The sequence below is a fragment of the Trachurus japonicus genome, chromosome 6, assembly GCF_045865225.1.
Source record: "Trachurus japonicus isolate A0001 chromosome 6, Traja_1.0".
Lineage (NCBI taxonomy): Eukaryota > Metazoa > Chordata > Actinopteri > Carangiformes > Carangidae > Trachurus > Trachurus japonicus.
The window spans coordinates 709,028-729,958 of NC_140912.1; the positions used below are offsets into that span (position 1 = coordinate 709,028).

Below are 20,931 nucleotides of genomic sequence, written 5' to 3' on the forward strand. Positions count from 1 at the left end.
TGTTGAAACAGCGAGTCAAATGTTCAAAAGGCTGTGACTCACGCTCTCACAAAGAAAAGGTAGGCAGTGAACGTTTGAAGTGAAGCAGTGAAGCACCCATCAGATACTATCTTTAGATGACTCCGAACTTTGCACATACAGTAGTGTCACAGTGATTCAGCATTGCTCTCCCTGAAAGTTGAGGAAGTCAAGAAAAATGTGCAAAAGCGATGTGGAGGCCGATTTATCCAGACTTTAATCTCTAATTTACCGTAGACCAATCTCCTGCCAGATCCTCTTGTGGAATCTTTTTGTGAAACTCTCCCTGCCAGCTAGATCAGCCTTGAATCCTTTAAGAACTGGGCAATTTCTCATCCCACAATTTAAATACAAGATTCAAGATTCCTTGCCAAGATTCTCCTCCAGTGCTCATGTGGACCAAATGTAACAAGGTGGAAGCTAAGATAAGGGCAGAGATCAGGGCGATGGATGGATATGTAGCGCATCACACTTTTAAGCAGGTGAATGGACACAGACACACAACTAGCACAGTCTGTTTCTTTTTTCATTACTTCAACTGGGCCAACAATCTATTTCCGTCTGTATTTCTGTCATCTCTCCATGAATTTCAATGCCAACTGGTTTATTACTTTCTGTGTAGTTCTTCTGACAAGAAACTAACTAACCAACCAAGCAACAAACAGACGCAGATGAAAACATTACCTCCTTGTAGGGGGTAATTATTAAAATTGTTGTCATTGAAATTCTCATCTGTCTCTGATTATGTCCAATTGATATTTTTAGTAGTCTTGTTGATTGCTAATGTGTGTTCTGGCTGCTTCTTGCTCTTTTACTGAGGGGTTTATTGCAGCCCTGAACCTGCGACCTCTCTTATTTTTGGACGTTCGCAGTTCTTAACATGAATGCTACGTCGACTTTGATTTACAAAGATGATTTAACAACTTTGTTCCCAGCTGCTGCTGTTGACAACTGCCAAGTCCTGGGACTTTTACTACCGTCTGTCTTATTGTTAAAAAGAAAAGTGCAGCATCGGTTTTGTATGTTAATCAGAAGTGTTTATTATTATGACATGAACCAATCTATTCCAGGCATTTCCAGATCAAGAAACACAGCAAATGTGAAAAGTGTTCCTATTGTCCAGTCAAAGCCCAGGCATTTTTTGGTTGGTACCAACAACATAAAACCAGGACAAAGTGCAGCTTGTCTATAAGCAAATTATACGTAGTATTTTCCTCCTTTGAATCTTTATTTTTGAACATTGTAAAGATGTCTTCACACACACTCATACATACATGTGGTTTTGCTAATTATAACACATTAACATTGTTTTTATCTCTAATTCTCATTAATTGTAAACCAGCATTCGTATTTAAAAGGTCCATAAATACATATCTACTGCCCAGCATTAAACAGCTTCTTCCTGCCTTCCATCCCAGACATGGCCTCCACGTTCTTACGCCAGTCAGTCACTTCCTCTTTCTGTTCATAAGAAGAAAATTATTCTCAGTAATTCTGTATTTTCACAAAATATCCCCATGGTTACGTGAGCACCACCACCACCACCACAGCACTGTGATGTCATTCAGACCTAATTTGAACCCTGGAGGAGTCTTAAAACGTGCTGCTCTTACCTTCTCCTCCTCTTTCTTCACAGTCTTGAGGTTGGCCTTGAAGTCCACAGACTCTTTGACCTTAGCGCCCAGCAGCGCTCCCAGCATGGCGTCGGCCGAGATCTTCACCCTTTTGAGAGCTGGTCGCTTCATCTTGCCCCTCAGCTCAGAGATCTTCTGAGACAGATTCTCAATCTGCAGGAAACAACAATGAGTAAGTTGAAGTTTCTACAGTAGTTGTGCACAGAACAAATTCCAGCAGATCACAATGAAAAGATATTTTTAGAAACAATACACACTACATAAATCAAAAGATGAATGAATGAACATACCTCCTTGTTATTTTTAGCCACCTTAGCGTCAATGTCATATCGCTCCTCATCCACCACATCAATCTTATGGTGCAGTTCTTTGCACAGAGCCTGTAGACAGAAAGACAATCAAATCAAATTCCAATCAAATAAGATTCCTGACAACCCTGCTGTCATCTGCTTTATTGCAAGGGATTTTTTTCTTCCTGTGCTGATACTTATCAAATGCACTAAGGGAGGGAGTGTTCTGGTAATGTGTTGATAGTTACACTCAGTGGTTACTAATACTTTCTAATAGTATGAGTTATTCATGACATGAACATAACTCTAAATAGTAGTGTCAGCTAAATGCCGAAATGTCGAGGCACCCGACCTCTAATACAGCTACTGCGTATGGACACAGCAGGTATAGTCATTATAGGAGCGCTTATGTGGATCATTTGAACCATGCCGTGTCACTGGAGTACAATGGGCGGCTCACACAGTCACCTGAACATACCTGAAGATCCTGTAAGGACAAACCAGACAGCTGGAGTGGAGGAACTCTCTCACTCAAAGCTGCTTCTCTCTCCATCATCTTTTCCTCCTTCTCCTTCTCCAACATTACCGACGCCATTTTCAGCAGTTTGGTCTAAATTAGATTGCACATTTTATTTTTATTGAGCCATTGATTTAGCAGCAAGCTATTAATGGTTAGGTTGTCACTTATATTGTAGTAAATAACGGGAGAGCAAAAGAGAAATGAGGCAGTACCTTGAGAGCCAGTCTGCGAGACGCAGAGATCTTTGATTTTTTCTACACATAACACAGTGGACAAAATCTTCAGGAAGCAGTTATAACAGTTATATAAAATGACACACATGGTTTCTGGATAAAGTTTTTTTTTTCTTTTATAGTAATGATTATAACTTACTGGTCTGTAGAGGAGATTGAAATATGGGGGGAAATATGTACAGTATGTTAGAAATGACATAATGAAGATCTGAAGGATGACAATGATTTTACAAATGCAAACAATATAGAACTTACGCCTCAGACATGGTGGGATGCTTTTCGTCTCTTAAAAAAAATTAAAGACAAATGCATTATTCAGAGACACTAGTAGATGCAGTAGTACCATTACACACATGCAGTACTGTAGCATCTTTGAAGTACTTTCTATGAACAAGAGTTTAATTATGTCGTGATTCATGACCCAGCCTTTTAGTTTCTACTACTGGACAAACTTTTTATTCACCTTCTCTCTACTGAGCTAGTTCACCAGACCTTGGGATGGTAATAATAGTCTTTAAATGAGCAGCACGGCATGCTTCAGTGCTACTGATTGTTTGAGTGATACTCTGTCTTGCCAACTGGAGTAACTGGCAGACAGACAGTTTCTAACATAATGTCTAAAATATCTCATGTTTGTAAAAATCGGATAAACATTTGTTAAGATAATTGATTGGTTTGTTGCTACCAGGTACAGTCAAAGCTAGTTCTATCTACAGTAAATTACTGGAACAAATCCAAACATTAAATGAATAAATTAAAGGTTCCTTTACATTAAAAGTGATGCCTATCTTATTTAGGTTTTTTCATATCTAATAATATGCATAATAAGGCTCCTGCTATTCATTACATTAAGGCAACAGGTGATATGATGTAATTGTCTCATACAGTCTTAAGTCACAGTATCATCATCACAGACATCAACATACCTTTTTTTTAAGAGAAGAAAACCTGTTGGCGTGAGGAGTCTCTGTCTTTCACTGACAGAAGGAAAACTCAAGTCAAACTTAATGACTCCTATTGCCTTCTCTGAGTGGCCAACTAAAATAGCCTCATCTGTCCTGACAGCCAGTATACTGTATATCTTCGACATGGGAGCCCAGAACATGCTCCCATTGCTCAGCACTTAGATTGCAAGATGGTAGAGCTGCTTTGACTTTGACACCAGTAATCAAAATCTGTTTTTACTGCAGGTTGATTCCAGTGTCTTGATTTTTACATTTGCTGAGGGAGGTTAAATGTTAAAATGAAATCTGAACAAAGCCACAGAGACAAAAGAGACAAGTGATTGTTTAATCAGCATCACATGTGTTACAGATAGTGTGACAGTGCCATCATCTGTGTAATATAGATACTGCACTAACTCCTGAAGCTCATCAGCCTTTTCTTTAACACAACTTCAATATAGATAGTGCGTACTATACATTTAATATTATCACAATCAGTGGTTTTTACAAACAAGTTTATATTAAATGAATTTTACAGTTTTTTAATACAGTATAATCTAAATAGTGCATCAATTTATTTTCTATTTAGTCTTTTACATGTGGCTATGGTTGATATCATTCTTGACAAAACCAGTTCTGTCTCATCCTGTAATGGAAACCCTCTTGTTTGTGGCCAGTAATTCTGAAAAAAAGATGAACAAAAGGGTTTAATCAAAAAACATTTCAACACAGGATTTAGTTTAGGAAAGATGTGATGTTAACACAGGCTTGTGTTACGTACGTCAGCACCTTTTATTGTCCGGAAGTGAACAGCTTCTTCCTGCCCTCCATACCAGACATGGCCTCCACGTTCTTACGCCAGTCAGTCACCTCTTCCCTCTGTAAAATAGAGATTCAGGAGGTTGTAACTATGGTTGTGGGGTACTTCATCATGCACTGCATATCTTCCACCAGTTATACCTTCTCTTCATCCTTCTTCACTGTCTTAAGGTTGGCCTTGAAATCAGATTTCAGTTTGGTGGTTTCGGTGCATGCACCCAGCATGTCCTCTGTTGTTTTCTTCACCCTCTTCAGGTTTGGCCGTTTTGCACCCTTCAGCTCAGAGATCTTTTGATTCAGCACTTGGATCTACGCCACAAACATCACACATTGTAGATTAACCAAAAATTGTCTATCTACTCCACAAAACCAGGTCAGAAAAAAGCATGGATTTATTCATCACTTACTGTACCTCTTTATCATTTCTGGCTACTTTGAGCTCCATATCGTAACGTGTTTCATCTACAACATCAATCTTACGATGTAGTTCTTTACAAAGATCCTGCACATAAGCAGAAACAACCATCAAAAAAAGATGTAAAATGATGATGATCAACTCTGAAGAATGTGTTGAGCCAGTACCTGCAGCTCCTGGACTGACAGACCTGACAGCTTCAGCGCAGGGAAGCTCTCGCTCACAGCTCTTTGTTTCTCTCTTTCTTTCTCTTCACTTTCAGTCACCAGCATAGAAGCTGCCCTCTTCAGCAGCTTGGACTGTAGAATAACAACTTAATGAATGAAGTCCACAGCATACTGTTTAATAGTCTCCCATGGGGCCTGTAGGTCTACACTTACCTTCAAATGCAGTCGGCGAGTTGCTGAATATTTTGACTTTTTCTGTGACAAAGACAAACACTTTATACACTACATATCAATGCAATTGGTTTAAGCTTGAAATGAAATTTATGAATTTTTACTGAACACATAATTAGTCATTATGAAAGGAACTGTTCTGACTCACCGGACTTCATCGTCATGTTTCATGAAAAGTAGACAAAAGACATTTTTTTTTATTATTTAGGAATCCACAGGAAACAGGGGGAAAAGCTTCCAAAACAGGTCAGTGATTATACACAGAAAAAAAAAAGAAGGAAGCCGTCATAAGAAGGTGAATGTAGTCAAATGTCTCTAATTGTACAGATTGTTGTTTACTGTAAGAAGCTAATACTCACCCCTCAGACATGGTTGCAGTTTATGGGACCTTTGGAGCAGAAACAACATATATTAAAGTATTATACTTAACACAGATACGTATATAATGTGACTTATTATTATAATATTACTTATCAGTATTTATCAAAATGTGTATTTTCCATAACTGGACAACAATGAATATGGCAAATACAGCTAGTTAACAGTTGAATAGATTTAATTAGTCTACTTTTTCTCAGGGGCTTTCAGATAGTATTCTTCTAGGACCAGATGATCCTTCCTTTTGTTATAAAGGGCTGAGTAGAGAGTCTGTTGCATGGCTATATTTGGATACATTTCCCCCCACGCTTTGGCATGTCCTAGCAGCTGCTATGGCCTTGATGCTGCCAGAGAGAGCCAAGCTGCACAATGATTTGGCAGCCAAGCAAGGAACAATTCCAAACCCACAGGAACTGCCAGAGCACTTCAAAACACAGAACCATCCCGACCCTTGAGGAGTAGATTATTGTTTACTTTCTATTCAATTAGCTTGTTTCTTGTATTTTATTCTCATTTCCAGTTCAGCTGACTGAAATGAAAAATGTAACACTTCTTTTTGCCATTTATTCAACCCAGGCAGTTCACATCACTGAATAGATGGAGGATTGACATAGAAACAAGCGTATTAGTGCGTCTGACACAACACAGTATATCCAAATTAAATAAAGCCAGCCTGACAGGGTGTGAAAGTCAAGGTAAACAAGCAAAGCAGCAGAGGATTTTAGGAAGCCTGCAACCTTGCCCTCCACCCCAGGAGGTTGCCAGTTTATATGAGCCAGCCATCATCACTTATCACACCAGCTTTTACACAACGATGGGTCAAGTGTTGCCACCAATACTTTGGCATGCAGTTTAAGCCTCAGGTTACATTTCCTCACTTAGAGGATCAAGAGATCGTCAAGAAGCTCGTGGTGTTGTCGAAGTCAAAGCCGGAGAGACAAGTTTGAAAAGTTGCTTTAAGACCTTGTCAAAAGTAGCGACATAGCAGAGATTCCCTCACATAAATACCAACCACAGTATCTGTTGTCGGGGGCATGCTGATATGCAGTGTTCACTACTCTCTACAATAAAACCAGACTAAGTGCCCCAGACAAACATATAGATGTAAAGACAGGTAGGAAGATACCCAGGCTACTGTCACAGCAGGAGAAGAAGTGTTATAGTTTTCCAATGTCTGGTTAAAGAGCACACTTTAAGGTTTATAATACATCTGACTGCCCGTCACCTTCTTGTGATAAATAGCAGGTTGATTATTGTAACTTACCTTGAATATAAGAGGAAATCAGAGAGTGCAGCAACAGCTGTGAGTCCGGAAAACAAAAAGCACTTTATGGTTATTAGTGAAAGATTTACGTATACAAAGTCTGATCTGAATGGCTTGCTAAAATAGACCCCCCTGTCCACCTGACAATTGCTGCATCACAATGCGCAATCCCTTTTTGATTTGCCCTCAACCCATGACCCATTTACCTCATGCGATAGCACTGCACAAGGTCACACCTCACACATCCCAATGTTATCCACTGGGCTGATATCAGGTGCCCTGAGTGTGTTTGTTCTGGTGTCGTAGCACTTACTGACAGTAGCTTCCATCAACACATTGTTTAAAATGTGCGTTTTAAAGTCTGATTTAGGTTGACCTTTGTCAATCTGTTTCAAATCTCCTAATGAAAAAAAAGTAACTTCATTGTCTGTCAGCGAGCCTACAACCACCCAATCAGATGAGGCTGCTTGCTTTGAGCTAAATGTTAACGTTAGCATGCTAATATGCTCAGATGACGACACTGGACTGAAAGTCAGACGGTCATCAAAGTCAGTAATGACAATCCTTCCACTGGTTATTGAGACATATTAGTCTGTCAGTTCAGACTGTCTTTGCTGTCCCCAGAGCCACATGACGAGCATGGCTAAAGAATTAACGGTGTGACTGTAGGTCTTGAATGCCACCCAGTATTGAAACTTATTGAGATCTTATTTGAACTTTAACTAATTAAGCACTACTACATGCTTCTCTTACATTATAAAAGACTATGATGTTTTAATAAGACATTATAGGACATTTTCAAATTATTTAGATTGCATGTCAGATGGTACAGTGCCACAAATGATATGATCACACATAAGTAACACTTAGAGTGTATGTTTTTTATTATTATTATTTTAAAATAACTTATTTAGTTCCTCAAAAGAGAATCTGAGGCAAGCGATTTTTCAGATTGAAATAGACTTTTTTTTTTTACATATAAAAACACTCTGAAAATACAAATACAGAAATGTTAAAATGAACCTTAGTACACAAGAATCAGTGGCAGTGACCAACATCAACATAACACAAGCTACTGTACAGTGATCAGTTCTTGAGGACAAAACCAAACTTCCTTCAATACAGTACTCACTGAACTGTTTATGTGTAAGGTGGATAGGAAGTTTTGTTTTTGCTGTTTCTGTGTTTAACTTTGAAGTATTGTTGGGTTGTTGCATCTGTTGTTGTTTTTGCGATGCTTTGGAAAAGAATTTTCCCTCTGGGACAACAAAATCAAAGTCGGAAGTCAGTCAGTCTGTTAAATAAATCAGGCACATTCATACAAATCAGTTCGATTAAGCCAAGATTAAGCAAAATATGTTATGCTGTCTTACAGTGTTTTTATTTTTATACTTTAAAATGTTAAAAATAGTATTGGCACAAATCTTTTTGGCAAAATCTCAAACACTGTACATCTCATAGCTGTGAAAGCGATGATTTTTATATTTGGATCGTAGCGGCACCATGGCTTCTGAATTGTAATTGCCGTGACACCACTATCACAGCGAGGACAGATTAAAGACAACGTCTACGGTCTATTCTGGTCAGATTTTAGTGGCTCATGACTGTCCGTCTGCCTGTCTGCCTTTGTGTTATGTAAACTGATACAGTTGAAGCTGTCCAATAGAAGACACAGTAAGACTGAGACAAAGCGACAGGAATTAACACACATTTCTGTCCTATAGAATATAAACCCTGGTAGCCAAACAGTGAATAGCTGAAGGTTTAGCGGTCAAAATCCTTGGCTGTCCGCTGGTTTCATGTGTTGATCCCCTGAACTTCGATGTTCTGTATATGCATATTATGGATGTCTATTTAGGTCATGTTGCCTGAGAATAGACTGAACTTTGTGGTGGTGTGGTTCATGGGGTGTTTTTCCTTTCTGCAGAGGTTTAGATGCTTATTTTGTTATCACTGCAGAGCTGGTTGGGGATCTCTGCTGCGTCTCTTTCGCCCATCATTTCCTGTAACACCTCTACTGTTTATTGTTCTACTGTTTCTACTACTGTTTTTGGTCTTTCTCTGAAAATAATCCAAATGAAGGTAATTGCAAATGCAATGCAGATAGGCCTACTGTTTCAACTTGAAATTTACTATTTATAAATGTGGTCACTGCTACCACCTAGTGACTGTTTGATGTTTTGACATTGGTTTGCAGTTGGCTTCAGTCTGCAGTGTGCACACAAACCCTTTCTCACATAATTTCCATAGAGCATGACGCTGTTGGAGAGCATATTTTCAGCTTGTGCAATGCTCCTGCTGAGAGAGGAAAAGAAACCCTGTTTGATAAGGGCATCCTTCCTGTGGGTGTCAGATGCCAGTACCTGATAAGTATGAAACTATCCGTACTGGTTAACAAAAGATGATCAGAGTGAGCGTTCGTTAAAGAAAACTCTTGAGCCATCTTTATCACCAGCAACTTACTTCACATCGTTTTTTAAAGCTTTTCCACCTTTATTGTGGCCCTGCTGTACAGCAGCACAGAATGATCAATGTTCCTTTTTTCTGTTTTTGCTTCAGTGCTGTACTCACAGTGTCGTCCTCTTTTTGGATTCTGAACAAACGTCTCAACTGCAGTCAACCGGTGAGGATTCAGTCTGTTGTACAAAATGAGTACTGTATACACAGGCAAAGTTTGATTAAGTTAATATGATGTATTAGTCCAAGCGTCATGAACTGACTATCTTGTATTTCTTTCACAGGGACTTGACCGCTGCCAGATCAGTGAGTTTTTTTATTTGTCAGATGATTAAAATGAAGTTCAGACACTTCCTCTGTAGAGTTCAGTTGATATGTTGAGGATGGAAACTTTTTGTGCATATGGTCAGTGTCTTTACATTGGGCTGTTTCATCCAAGCGGAGATTTGGTGTTATTCTCAGAAAGGTGGACACACATAAACGGCGAAGAAAGAAAATAATCTTTTCTGTATAGTCCTTGGTACAGGAACTTTTGGTAACACTTTATTTGACGCCTATCCCTGTGATGCATTATAACCATACTTATAATGGGTTATAATGCAGTTATAGCACATTATAACTATAGTTATAAACACTCATAAATTATCATAAGGCTTTATAACAATAAGCATAACACATTATAGAGCATTATAACTCTATTATAATACTTGACCTTTTAAGCCATTATAAAATGCTAATTCTTATTGTTGAGTGTTTATAATGATAGTTGTACACGTTTATAAGCCAATTATAACACATTATAACTATATTTATAATGCATTATCATGTGGGCATTGTCAGCAAGTTACTAACAATTATAACATATTATAATACCTGACCTTATAAGTCATGATAAAATGCTTTATAGTGTGTTATGATTATTGTTATCATTTATGAGTATTTATAACTATAGTTATACAGTGCCACTGCATTATAAGTATGGTTATAATGCGTTATAGAGATAGGCGTCAAATAAAGTGTTATTGAACTTTTTATTATATAATGATTCGTACATAATTATACTGTATTTTACTATTTCGAATTTGCAACATAGCTGGTTACTAAAGTCACATAAGGCATAAATGTAGTGAAGTAAAAAAGTAAGCTATTGAGTATAAGAAGGTTCTGTAAATGATTGTGACGGACACTAAATGTCACACTAGACAACCAACAAAGCCATGCCAGTGTCTTGAAATTCGGCCTTGGGCTTACCCGCTGAGACTTGTCTGCACAGATTATACAGACTGAGTTGGTAAAAAATTTTAGATGTAGGAATTCTAGGAGGTGATAGGTGTGTACTGCACTGTGCCATCTGACCTGTGGGCAATCACTGTGTGGTCACTGTGTTATAAAATTTAAGATTCAGAAGGCCAGCGGTTGAACAAGGAAGGACTCAGATGCACAAACACAAAGACACACACATGTAGTACATCCTCTTAACACTCACTCTGCAAGACCAGATGACCAAATACAGAACAGAGACACTCATATTGCAACACTGGTGGAAGATGTGGTCCTGCTCTCTCTGTACAGGATGTCATGACTCCATTCAGAAAAGAGTTGTTGCTGCTATATTGCTCAAAATCTCTCTGCTCTTTTGAATTGTCACTGACTGTTGCATATTGTGTGTTATCTTCTACCATTGCACACATTAGGGAAACATACCTGCAATACCTGCAGTGCTTGAGTGAGACCGGCAATAGAAACGTGAATATGGATAGAATGTTTAGTTGCTATAATATGTAGATAACATACCATGTTGTTCTTTAATTTTACTTTTACTTTAATCCGATGCGATATACAATGCAATACACCTGGCACTTTAAACTGAGTGCACTTTAGGGCACCGTGCAATACAACTTGGTACCCATGTACTCCTGCACTTTAGCACCTGTCACTTTGGCCCAGCACTTTTGCACCTTGCGCTTTATTTCTCAAACTGTCCAGGTTCCATTACTGGCCTGATTATCTGACGTGTTTTTTATCTTGTTGTCTGCTTTGTCATGTCGCATATATAACTGTGTTCTCCTGTCACTGTATTGTTTTTATATTTTGGGACTCCGGATGGAAATTAGCATTGATGCTATAATCCGGCACATTTACATGTTTTTATATGTACATTGATGTGCACTGTCCCATCCAAATAAACAAATAAAGTAAAAGTAAAGTATAATCGAAATATAATAATATAAAGTCCATACCCTTAATGCCAGGTAACTGTTCAGACAAGCATGTGGTTGAACAGCGAGCTCCCTCTGCTCCAGAGTTGGATCTTAAGCATGTTGGAGTTGGGATGGACAAACATGGTACGGTCCCTGTTGTGAATTTGACATGGATACTTCAGTCCAATGGTAAGTGCTAAAGTACCACACTGTATTTTAAAACCACAGTATTTCTCAACATAGCACACAAGAAAGCTTCATGTAAAACATACACTTCTCTTCACAGCAGGTGTATTAATCCTTACTGGATCTAAGATAACCATTCTGGATGAACGTACAAATCAAAGTATGTGCGTGCAGTTTTCCTACAAAATCCGCAGTCAAATGAATACTTACAATCAAAGGGTAAGACACTAACACACTGACCCTAACTTTTACCAAAGCAGAACCAACCAATGAACTCATCTGTATTCATACTAGATTATAATACTGCAGTTATTGTTTCTGTGTTAGTGGAATTTTTCCTTGGATGGAGTCGTGATGGAGCCTGGACAAACATATACGGTGTCAGTTGTTAACTTACCAGAACAGAAGCGCGGAAACAACCGCATCAAAAAGCAGATTACCTTCCCAGGCAAGTTTCCTCCATGCCCCGTGCCAACATTAAAGGGACAGTTCAACATTTTGGCAAATTGGCCCATTGCCATAATCCCTATAGTCATAGCAGTAGGTTCGTTACCTTTAATTGTCGGTGCAAGCTATTTTTAGAACGGCGGAGCAGAGCCGCGAGCTGCTCAGAGCTACGCTACGGAGGCTAATGGGATTTCTTGGTTTCCTTCATCAAACTCATCAAATACACAATCCAACAACTCCAAAACGCTCTGGTGGACAAGTTGTGACCTGCACATTCACCACACTATGAGATAATAACAGAATGTTACAAGACAGAGTTGATTTAGAGGCAAATGCAGGGACTGCTTGCCGAAAAACTGCCCCTGACGACAACGGGCTTCAACAGCTTTGCATGAATTTACCATTTTGGAGTTGTTGGGTTGTGTATGTGATGAGTTTGATGAGGGAAACCAAGAAATCCCATTAGCCTGCGTAGTGTAGCTCTGAGCAGCTCGCGGCTCTGCTCCGCCGTTCTAAAAATAGCTTGCACCGACAATTAAAGGTAAGGAACCTACTGCTATGACTATAGGGATTATGGCAATGGGCCAATTTGCCAAAATGTTGAACTATCCCTTTAAAGAACACAGTTTTTGTGTGATATCATTTTTGATTTAAAGTATAATAAGATATAGCTTCAGCCTCCACCCGCCTTTCTGTGTTGTTTAATTTGTTGCTGTTTTTCCACACACACAACTGTTTGTGCTATATCTAACTGATCTAAATCATTTTTATAGCAGGGTTCTAACAGTTTTTTCCATTATCAAATACATTTTAATTTATGGATCAACTATGTATTTGATAGTCGTCTTTTTTTGAGAAATAATCTTTTTTTTTTTTTTTCCTGAAAATGACAATTAGGTGTAATAACTGTCCAATTGATTTTCAGGATGCAATGACAGCAGAATCCAAACAGCCAGATTCTGTCTTGAAAATGGTAAATTTCTCATTCTTCACATTTCAAGAGGTTTAGTGGAGTAGCCTGAACCCTGGTCCATCTGGTCATTGTACTGGGCCTGTTTTGTTGTTTCAGGTACCATGTGGGAGCCTAAGATTACCCCCAATATGTCTGTTGATGAGGAACACAGAAAGTTGTCCATTGTGGTGAGTTTTGAGGCAGCACAGTATTCAGAGACATACCAAGTATCCATCAGCTGCCAGGCTCTCCATCATTCAAAGAATGTGTCCAAGGTAATTCTACTGTATATGTTACTAATTTTACCAATGATGACAACTGTGTGGTGAGACGTGTTGTGTGCCGCCATCAAATGATTTAATGTTTTTTACTATGTTATACTGTAAAGTGCACATGCTAAGCAAATGTGCATGTTGTTATTCCCTTAAACAAACAGGAAAATAGAACGTCACTGAATGTGACATTTGAGTTTGGGTTGTGGCAGCTTCCTCAGTGTGAAATGCTGTTAAAGGTGAGTTCAGTTTGACACTTTCCCTGTCAGTCAATATTGTTATCTTACATGTCAAAAGCCGACTTCATTCTGTTGTTTCAAAGATTCAGCCGTATTTTCCACGATGCAAAAATCACTGTTGGAGCCACGAGAAAATACATGATTACTGCCCATGTGAGTACATTTTTTAATTTATATGGTGTGAAGAAGGTCTTTAGTGACTCCATGGTACAGAGCATAAACTCTTTTGGCTCATTTGACCTTTTAAAATAAACTGCTCACTTGTGCCCCCTTGCTACTGTATAGAAGTCTTTGAGTTTTCTTTTCTAATTTGTTTGATTTGAAAAATTTTTAAGGCCCAAAAAGATTAAATGATCATTTGTTTAACCAAGATGCAAAAAAATCCAAAAGTTGATGTAAATAGTAAATAGTCTGCAATATTTCATTTGTTTTCATCTTTCCTTTCCCATTCATCTCAAATCCATGAGATTTATTCTGTGATGTAGTAGGAGGGGTCCTGATCCACAGTTTGGGAGTCAATGATCTAATGATAATTTAATGAACTTTATGGGCGTGTAAAGGTATTCAGCTAATTATATATGTTTGTGTTTTTAGATTATTCATCACGGACTCTAATCATAAAGGCAGTCGTGGGGCTGCTGTTCGTTGAAGTTTGCCTTTTTTATTTCCTGTGGAGAGCACTTCATAAAGGTTCACCCTCTTATTATTACCCCCTGAATAGAAAGTGCAACTTGACTATAAAGGTAATCAGTGGTCTCCATTTTTCTTTCAGGTTCTGTGAACACATCCTCACCTGCTGCCAAAGACCAAGCGGAGGGTTATCAGCTGCAGAAACTTCCCCAGGTGTTTCATGGACTTGACCGCTGCAAAGTCTGTGAGTTTCTTTTTTTGGCTTTTTTCAAACATTACAGAGATCTGGTGGTGTGTTTAGGAGTATTCAATAATTTTAAAATATTGACATCATTGATATTTTGTGATGTTATCAATAAGAATAGAAAGAAATAGAAATAGAAAACACAACTCCAACAGAATAGAAGTTTAATGACTCCATCCTTCTCTCAGATTCTGTGAACACGTGCACCGCTGCTACCAAAGACCAACCAGAGAGTTTTCAGCTGCAAGCGAGAAAACGAGTGCTCATCATCTACTCCCTCGACCACCCGCTGTACAAAAATATTGTTCTTAAGCTGTGTGGCTTCCTGGTGGCCAAATGTGGAACTGAAGTGGTCTTGGATCTACTGGACTCTGCCAGACTGGGAGTGTTGGGAAGTATTCAGTGGTTGGACTGGCACAGAGAGCAGATAGAAAGCTCTACAGATAAGATACTGATCCTGTGCTCACCAGGGGTACAAGCCAAATGGAGAGCCATGTGCGGAGGCAAACAGGTTTTTCTGAGAGAGGACATCCACTCACCTGTCGGTGACATGCTCACTCCAGCCCTCAGCCTCATGGTGCCCCATTTTATTCGATCCGCTTCCTTTGAAAAATACATAGTGGCTTATTTTGATGACGTTTGTTCAGAGGAAGACGTTCCCTCACCTTTAAACATCACAGTACGGTACAAGCTGATGAAGCAGTTTGAGGAGGTCTTTTTCAGGATCCTGGACAAAGAAAAGCATGAACCAGGCAGAGTGAATCACATTGAAGGACTTTCAGAGGAAGAGTATCATCTGTGTCCATCAGGTAGAGCCCTGCAGCAAGCTATAGAGGCCTTCCATGAATACCAGCTGGTGCATCCACATTGGTTTGAGGAGGAGTTACTGGAGAGCTCAGAGGTGGAGGTTGAGGAGACCTCAGCTGAAATCTGTGACAATGTGACATCACAAAACCTCGTATTGTGCACCTGACTCCCTAAAAGACATCAGCCATGTAAAAATAAAAGAAAGTGATCTCACTGGCAGACACACAGGGCATCTACATGGCTGATTAGCTCCAAATCTTGAATTCAATTGTCTTATTATTGAGGACATGCTTCCAATTTGATTTGATTCCAATAGGGTCTTGAGACAAAGTGGATCCAGCCGAACGTCTGAGGACAGTCCATCAGTCGTACTGTGTGATGACAGTTATGTCCTGATTCACAGGCCAAGCTCCTTGACAACCTCATAAGAAAAACAGAAATCTGTCCATGTCCTTGTGGATACTGACCATGAAATAAAAAACAATGAATTTGTTGTTAAATGTTATATCGAGGCAGAAAGCTGGAGCATTAATTGTGTCTTTACAACCTTTATAGAGAAAATATATACTGTAGATTTTTTATCGAGGGATTGCAAATATGTTTATGTTGTTGTACCATATTCTGTATTCTATTATGGGTCAATGACGTGACGCAACCCAGTGTCTAGACTCAAATGTGAAATAAATGTAATCTACTTTTGCAATGCAAGACTATGGTTCTTGACAAATTTTACATAATGTGTCACATTATTTAGAAGAAAAGAATAAACTAGAAAAAGAAAGCATTTCCTGCAGAAAATGCGTGTGAATGCTGTAAGCAGCTGAACGCTATTGCTGAAGCAATGCTGAATAAGCTGAAGAAATCATTGAAACAAAGTTGAATTAGCTGAAGAACTGTTGAAAAAGTCTAACGTTGAAGCTGAAATATATAACTTGAAGATTAATGCCTTTTTAAGGACAAAAAGCAGTAGAAATGTAAAAAAAAAAAAAAAAAAGGAGAAGAAAATGTTAAAATCCTGCATGTTGAAGATGTTTAACAGTTGAAGAGTTGAAATCTGCAGCTAGCCACAGCAAGGAAAACTGATGAACCAGCAGTAACATAGCTGAAGCAACAAGTGAGAATAGATTAAAAAGAAGGAACATGTAAGCAGGAAGCTGATTGACATGACGTGATGGAAAAAATCCTGAATTGTTTAGGTTTAAGTGTAATAAATGTGTGTTTAGTCTAAAAGCAGTAGAAATGTTGAAAAGGCAGAGGAATGTGTTGGAAAATCCTGCATTATTAAGTCTAACAGTTGAGGAGTCTGCAGTCAGCTGCAAAAAGCACTGCTACAGAAAACAGATAAACAAGTGCTAACATGGCTAAAGTAATAAGTGAAAATAGATTAACAAATGGAACCTGTAAGAAGGAGGTTTATTTTGTATGAAATGATTGGAAATTATTTAAATTGTTGAAGATTAGCATAAAGAAATTGAAAAGCTGAAGTCTACTCAAATATATTTAAACATGACAGCATGAATACATTGTTGGACTATTACTAATATAGATTAAACAATATCTAGGTGGTTGGAAATTATTTGAATTGTTGAAGATTGTGGTGAAAGAAAAATTAACATTTTAAGTACACTCAAATTACTCTAATAAAAATTATATGTGTGTTGGATATGTGTGTATGGTCAGTGTGTGTCCGTGTGTGTGTGTGTGTGTGTGTGTGTGTGTGTGTGTGTGTGTGTGTGTGTGTGTGTGTGTGTGTTGGATATGTGTGTATGGTCAGTGTGTGTCCGTGTGTGTGTGTGTGTGTGTGTGTCCGTGTGTGTGTGTGTGTGTGTGTGTGTTGGATATGTGTGTATGGTCAGTGTGTGTCCATTTGTGTGTGTGACCGACAGACAGTCAAATAGAGAGAATGTGTGTGCGTTGCCATGGTGACGTTGCCATGGTGAGGTTACCATGGTGAGGTTGCCATGTTGAGGTTACCATGTAACTGTTGGCTGGTGGCTTTAAGGTATGGTGGCAGCTTTAACCATAGGCTTTAACTGCTCTGTGACACCCTCAAACAGATCTAATGTACGACAAATCTGTACTTAGTACGAGCAAAAGGTTTACATTTTCCGAACCATAAGACCTTGCTGAACGCGTCCATGTCACTTTGGTGTTTCTAGAGTAAAAATTGTTGATTGGGTCGCAGGTTGGAAACTTTGGGACGTTTAGAAAATCAGCGCCTACTTTTGAATGGGAGTCAATGGGAGGAGAGAGGGAAATGGCTGCACTCGGAGGCTCCCAGTTTAAATTGTGTTCGTCTCTCTGGTTTTTTGAGCACATGAAGAGATCAAGGATGAGCTTGTCTACAAGCATGCCCGAAATTATGTGTGTAGAGTGTAATCTGTGGCCGTGCTGGCAGGATAGAGAGAAAAATGTGAGAGGATTTTTAGACCCTCTGTCACTCTACCAACTGCCAACGTCCGAACATTCCGTCCCATTGACTTTCATGTTAAATCTGAATTTTGTCAGAAATTTTAATGATTTTAAAACTATACATATATCTGAAACTGTTGAAGATATCAATAAGCTGAGATATAGCTGAATAGTTGAAAGGTTTGTGAACAGTTTAAAAGTTGAATGAAGTCTGTAGCTGAAAGTATGCTGAAGCTATTAGAGGCTGAATGAAGCAGAAGATTTGAAGAGTTTGACGACTGTTTCAATGTATTCCTATGGGAAAAAAATTGCAGAAAAAGTTAAATATTTTAAAAAGTATAAATAGTATGAAAGAGAAAAATAATAGCATAAATGTCCTGAAAAAGCTGCACGTTTTGATATATGAATTGTTGAAATAGCACAAAGTATGATGAAGTAGTTAAACACAGAAAAAGGGAAGAAGACTCAGAATAATAATAACTAGAAAAAGATAGCATTTCCTGCAGAAAATGCGTGTGAATGCTGAAAGCAGCTGAACGCTGTTGCTGAAGCAATGCTGAATGAGCTGAAGAAATTGTTGAATCAATGCTAAATTAGTTGACGAAACTGCTAAAGCAATGTTGAAAAGACTAATGCTAGAGTAGAGTAGAGTAGAGTAGAGTAGAGTAGAGTAGAGTAGAGTAGAGTAGAGAGTAGAGGAATACTTTATTCATCCCTAGGAGGGAAAAAGCTGAAACATATAACTTGTAGTGTGAGATGAATGCCTTTTTAAAGGTAAAAAGCAGTAGAAATGCTAAAGGGAGAAGAAAACATTGAAATTCTGCATGTTTAAATGTAATGGTTAAATAGTTGAAATCTGTAGCTAACCTGACAGGAAGGACAACTGATGAACCAGCACTAACATAGCCGAAGCAATGGCTGAGAATATATTTAAAAGTAGAAGATGTGAGACTTTGTATGAAATGGCTGGAAATTACTTGAATTGTCAAAGAAGAGTTTGAAAAATTCCTGAATTTGGAAAAAAGTTAATGCCTACTGAAATACATTGTAAACTGACAGCAGAAGAACATTGTTGAAGAATATAGATGGAGCATTAGCTGAGGAGTAGAACATGTAAACAGCGGGTTTAATGGTGTGAAATGGTTGAGAAGAGCCTCAGTAGTTTAGGATACGTGTAAAACAATGTGTTCAACATGACCAAAATGGGGAAATGTGTATTTTCAGTTTAAATAGCTAAAGAACAAAATTAACAGCAACGAGTCCATTAACTACAACAGGAAGATAGAGAGGTACATACAAAACAGTCAGACAACTGTAGGAAAAGTGTGTGTGTGTGTGTGTGTGTGTGTGTGTGTGTGTGTGTGTGTGTGTGTGTGTGTGTGTGTGTGTGTGTGTAAGATATACATAAAGTTCTGACCTGACAACTGTATGAAATGTGTGTGTGTTGGACGTGTGTGTCTGTTTGTGTATGGTTAGTGTGTGTCCATTTGTGTGTGTGTTTGTTGTGTGTGCATGTGTGTCTGTTTGTGTGTAATTGTGTAAATTGTGTATGTGTTTGGTAAGTGGTTGTATGTTTGTTGGGTGTGTGTGTGTGTGTGTGTGTGTGTGTAGGTGTGTGTGTGTTTGTGTGTGTGTGGTAGTTAGTGTGTGTCCATTTGTGTGTGTGTTGGATGTGTGTGTATGGTGAGTGTGTGTCCATTTGTGTGTGTGTCTCCATTTGTGTGTGTGTGTGTGTGTGTGTATGGTGTGTGTGTGTGTGTGTGTGTTTGTAGTAGTTAGTGTGTGTCCATTTGTGTGTGTGTGTTGGATGTGTATGCATGGTGAGTGTGTGTCCATTTGTGTGTGTGTGTGTGTGTGTGTTGGATGTGTGTGTATGGTGAGTGTGTGTCCATTTGTGTGTGTGTGTGTGTGTGTGTGTCCATTTGTGTGTGTGTGTGTGTGTGTGTTGGATGTGTGTGTGTGTGTGTGTGTGTGGTAGTTAGTGTGTGTCCATTTGTGTGTGTGTGTGTGTGTGTGTGTGTGTGTTGGATGTGTGTGTATGGTGTGTGTGTGTGTGTGTGTGTGTAGTAGTTAGTGTGTGTCCATTTGTGTGTGTGTGTGTTGGATGTGTATGCATGGTGAGTGTGTGTCCATTTGTGTGTGTGTGTGTTGGATGTGTGTGTATGGTGAGTGTGTGTCCATTTGTGTGTGTGTGTCCATTTGTGTGTGTGTTGGATGTGTGTGTGTGTGTGTGTGTGTGTGTATGACCGACAGACAGTCAGACAGAGAGAATGTGTGTGCGTTGCCATGGTGACGTTGCCATGGTGAGGTTACCATGGTGAGGTTGCCATGGTGAGGTTACCATGGTGAGGTTGCCATGTTGAGGTTACCATGTAACTGTTGGCTGGTGGCTTTAAGGTATGGTGGCAGCTTTAACCATAGGCTTTAACTGCTCTGTGACACCCTCAAACAGATCTAATGTACGACAAATCTGTACTTAGTACGAGCAAAAGGTATACATTTTCCGAACCATAAGACCTTGCTGAACGCGTCCGTGTCACTTTGGTGTTTCTAGAGTAAAAATTGTTGATTGTGTCGCAGGTTGGAAACTTTGGGACGTTTAGAAAATCAGCGCCTACTTTTGAATGGGAGTCAATGAGAGGAGAGAGGGAAATGGCTGCACTCGGAGGCTCCCAGTTTAAATTGTGTTCGTCTCTCTGGTTTCTTGAGCACATGAAGAGATCAAGGATGAGCTTGTCTACAAGCATGCCCGAAATTATGTGTGTAAAGTGTAATCTGTGGCCGTACTGACAGGATAGAGAGAAAAATGTGAGAGGATTTTTAGACCCTCTGTCACTCTACCAACTGCCAACGTCCGAACATTCCGTCCCATTGACTTTCATGTTAAATCTGAATTTTGTCAGAAATTTTAATGATTTTAAAACTATACATATATCTGAAACTGTTGAAGATATCAATAAGCTGAGATATAGCTGAATAGTTGAAAGGTTTGTGAACAGTTTAAAAGTTGAATGAAGTCTGTAGCTGAAAGTATGCTGAAGCTATTAGAGGCTGAATGAAGCAGAAGATTTGAAGAGTTTGACGACTGTTTCAATGTATTCCTATGGGAAAAAAATTGCAGAAAAAGTTAAATATTTTAAAAAGTATAAATAGTATGAAAGAGAAAAATAA

General features: G+C 38.8%; 3 protein-coding genes across 3 annotated transcripts; 1 reads left to right on the top strand and 2 right to left on the bottom strand.

The window, feature by feature from the left end:
- Nucleotides 1–1,043: 1,043 nt before the first annotated feature.
- On the bottom strand, nucleotides 1,044–2,981 carry LOC146985283 (troponin I, slow skeletal muscle-like). Its single transcript, XM_085778179.1, has 6 exons — nucleotides 2,947–2,981; nucleotides 2,675–2,716; nucleotides 2,421–2,552; nucleotides 1,943–2,032; nucleotides 1,632–1,805; nucleotides 1,044–1,479 (listed from the first exon to the last, which is right to left on the bottom strand). The coding sequence occupies exons 3-6, from the start codon at nucleotides 2,535–2,537 to the stop codon at nucleotides 1,393–1,395; spliced, it is 468 nt and encodes a 155-aa protein (XP_085634305.1). The 5' UTR covers nucleotides 2,538–2,552; nucleotides 2,675–2,716; nucleotides 2,947–2,981; the 3' UTR covers nucleotides 1,044–1,392.
- Nucleotides 2,982–3,996: 1,015 nt separating this feature from the next.
- On the bottom strand, nucleotides 3,997–7,090 carry LOC146985284 (troponin I, slow skeletal muscle-like). Its single transcript, XM_085778182.1, has 8 exons — nucleotides 6,914–7,090; nucleotides 5,627–5,659; nucleotides 5,254–5,295; nucleotides 5,041–5,172; nucleotides 4,871–4,960; nucleotides 4,600–4,767; nucleotides 4,429–4,518; nucleotides 3,997–4,321 (listed from the first exon to the last, which is right to left on the bottom strand). Exons 4-7 carry the CDS (start codon nucleotides 5,143–5,145, stop codon nucleotides 4,432–4,434), a joined length of 450 nt encoding a protein of 149 aa, XP_085634308.1. The 5' UTR covers nucleotides 5,146–5,172; nucleotides 5,254–5,295; nucleotides 5,627–5,659; nucleotides 6,914–7,090; the 3' UTR covers nucleotides 3,997–4,321; nucleotides 4,429–4,431.
- A 2,332-nt stretch (nucleotides 7,091–9,422) lies between these two features.
- Nucleotides 9,423–15,868, top strand: LOC146985285 (interleukin-17 receptor A). The gene is given in 12 exon segments (XM_085778183.1): nucleotides 9,423–9,536; nucleotides 9,655–9,676; nucleotides 11,623–11,760; nucleotides 11,858–11,976; nucleotides 12,085–12,205; nucleotides 13,130–13,177; nucleotides 13,274–13,431; nucleotides 13,593–13,667; nucleotides 13,751–13,820; nucleotides 14,262–14,357; nucleotides 14,730–15,492; nucleotides 15,494–15,868. Coding segments are annotated over 12 exon segments (1,809 nt in total). The 5' UTR covers nucleotides 9,423–9,437; the 3' UTR covers nucleotides 15,594–15,868.
- Nucleotides 15,869–20,931: the final 5,063 nt, after the last annotated feature.

What these genes read in the sequence shown, in the direction of transcription:
- LOC146985283 (XM_085778179.1), bottom strand. Translation starts at nt 2,537, where the DNA reads ATGGCGTCGGTAATGTTGGAGAAGGAGAAGGAGGAAAAGATGATGGAG. An exon ending in TGGCTAAAAATAACAAGGAG is followed by an intron (nt 1,806 to 1,942) that starts GTATGTTCATTC and finishes TGTTTCCTGCAG; the next exon opens with ATTGAGAATCTGTCTCAGAA. An exon ending in TGAAGAAAGAGGAGGAGAAG is followed by an intron (nt 1,480 to 1,631) that starts GTAAGAGCAGCA and finishes TCTTATGAACAG; the next exon opens with AAAGAGGAAGTGACTGACTG.
- LOC146985284 (XM_085778182.1), bottom strand. Translation starts at nt 5,145, where the DNA reads ATGCTGGTGACTGAAAGTGAAGAGAAAGAAAGAGAGAAACAAAGAGCT. An exon ending in TGTCAGTCCAGGAGCTGCAG is followed by an intron (nt 4,961 to 5,040) that starts GTACTGGCTCAA and finishes GCTTATGTGCAG; the next exon opens with GATCTTTGTAAAGAACTACA. An exon ending in TAGCCAGAAATGATAAAGAG is followed by an intron (nt 4,768 to 4,870) that starts GTACAGTAAGTG and finishes TTTGTGGCGTAG; the next exon opens with ATCCAAGTGCTGAATCAAAA.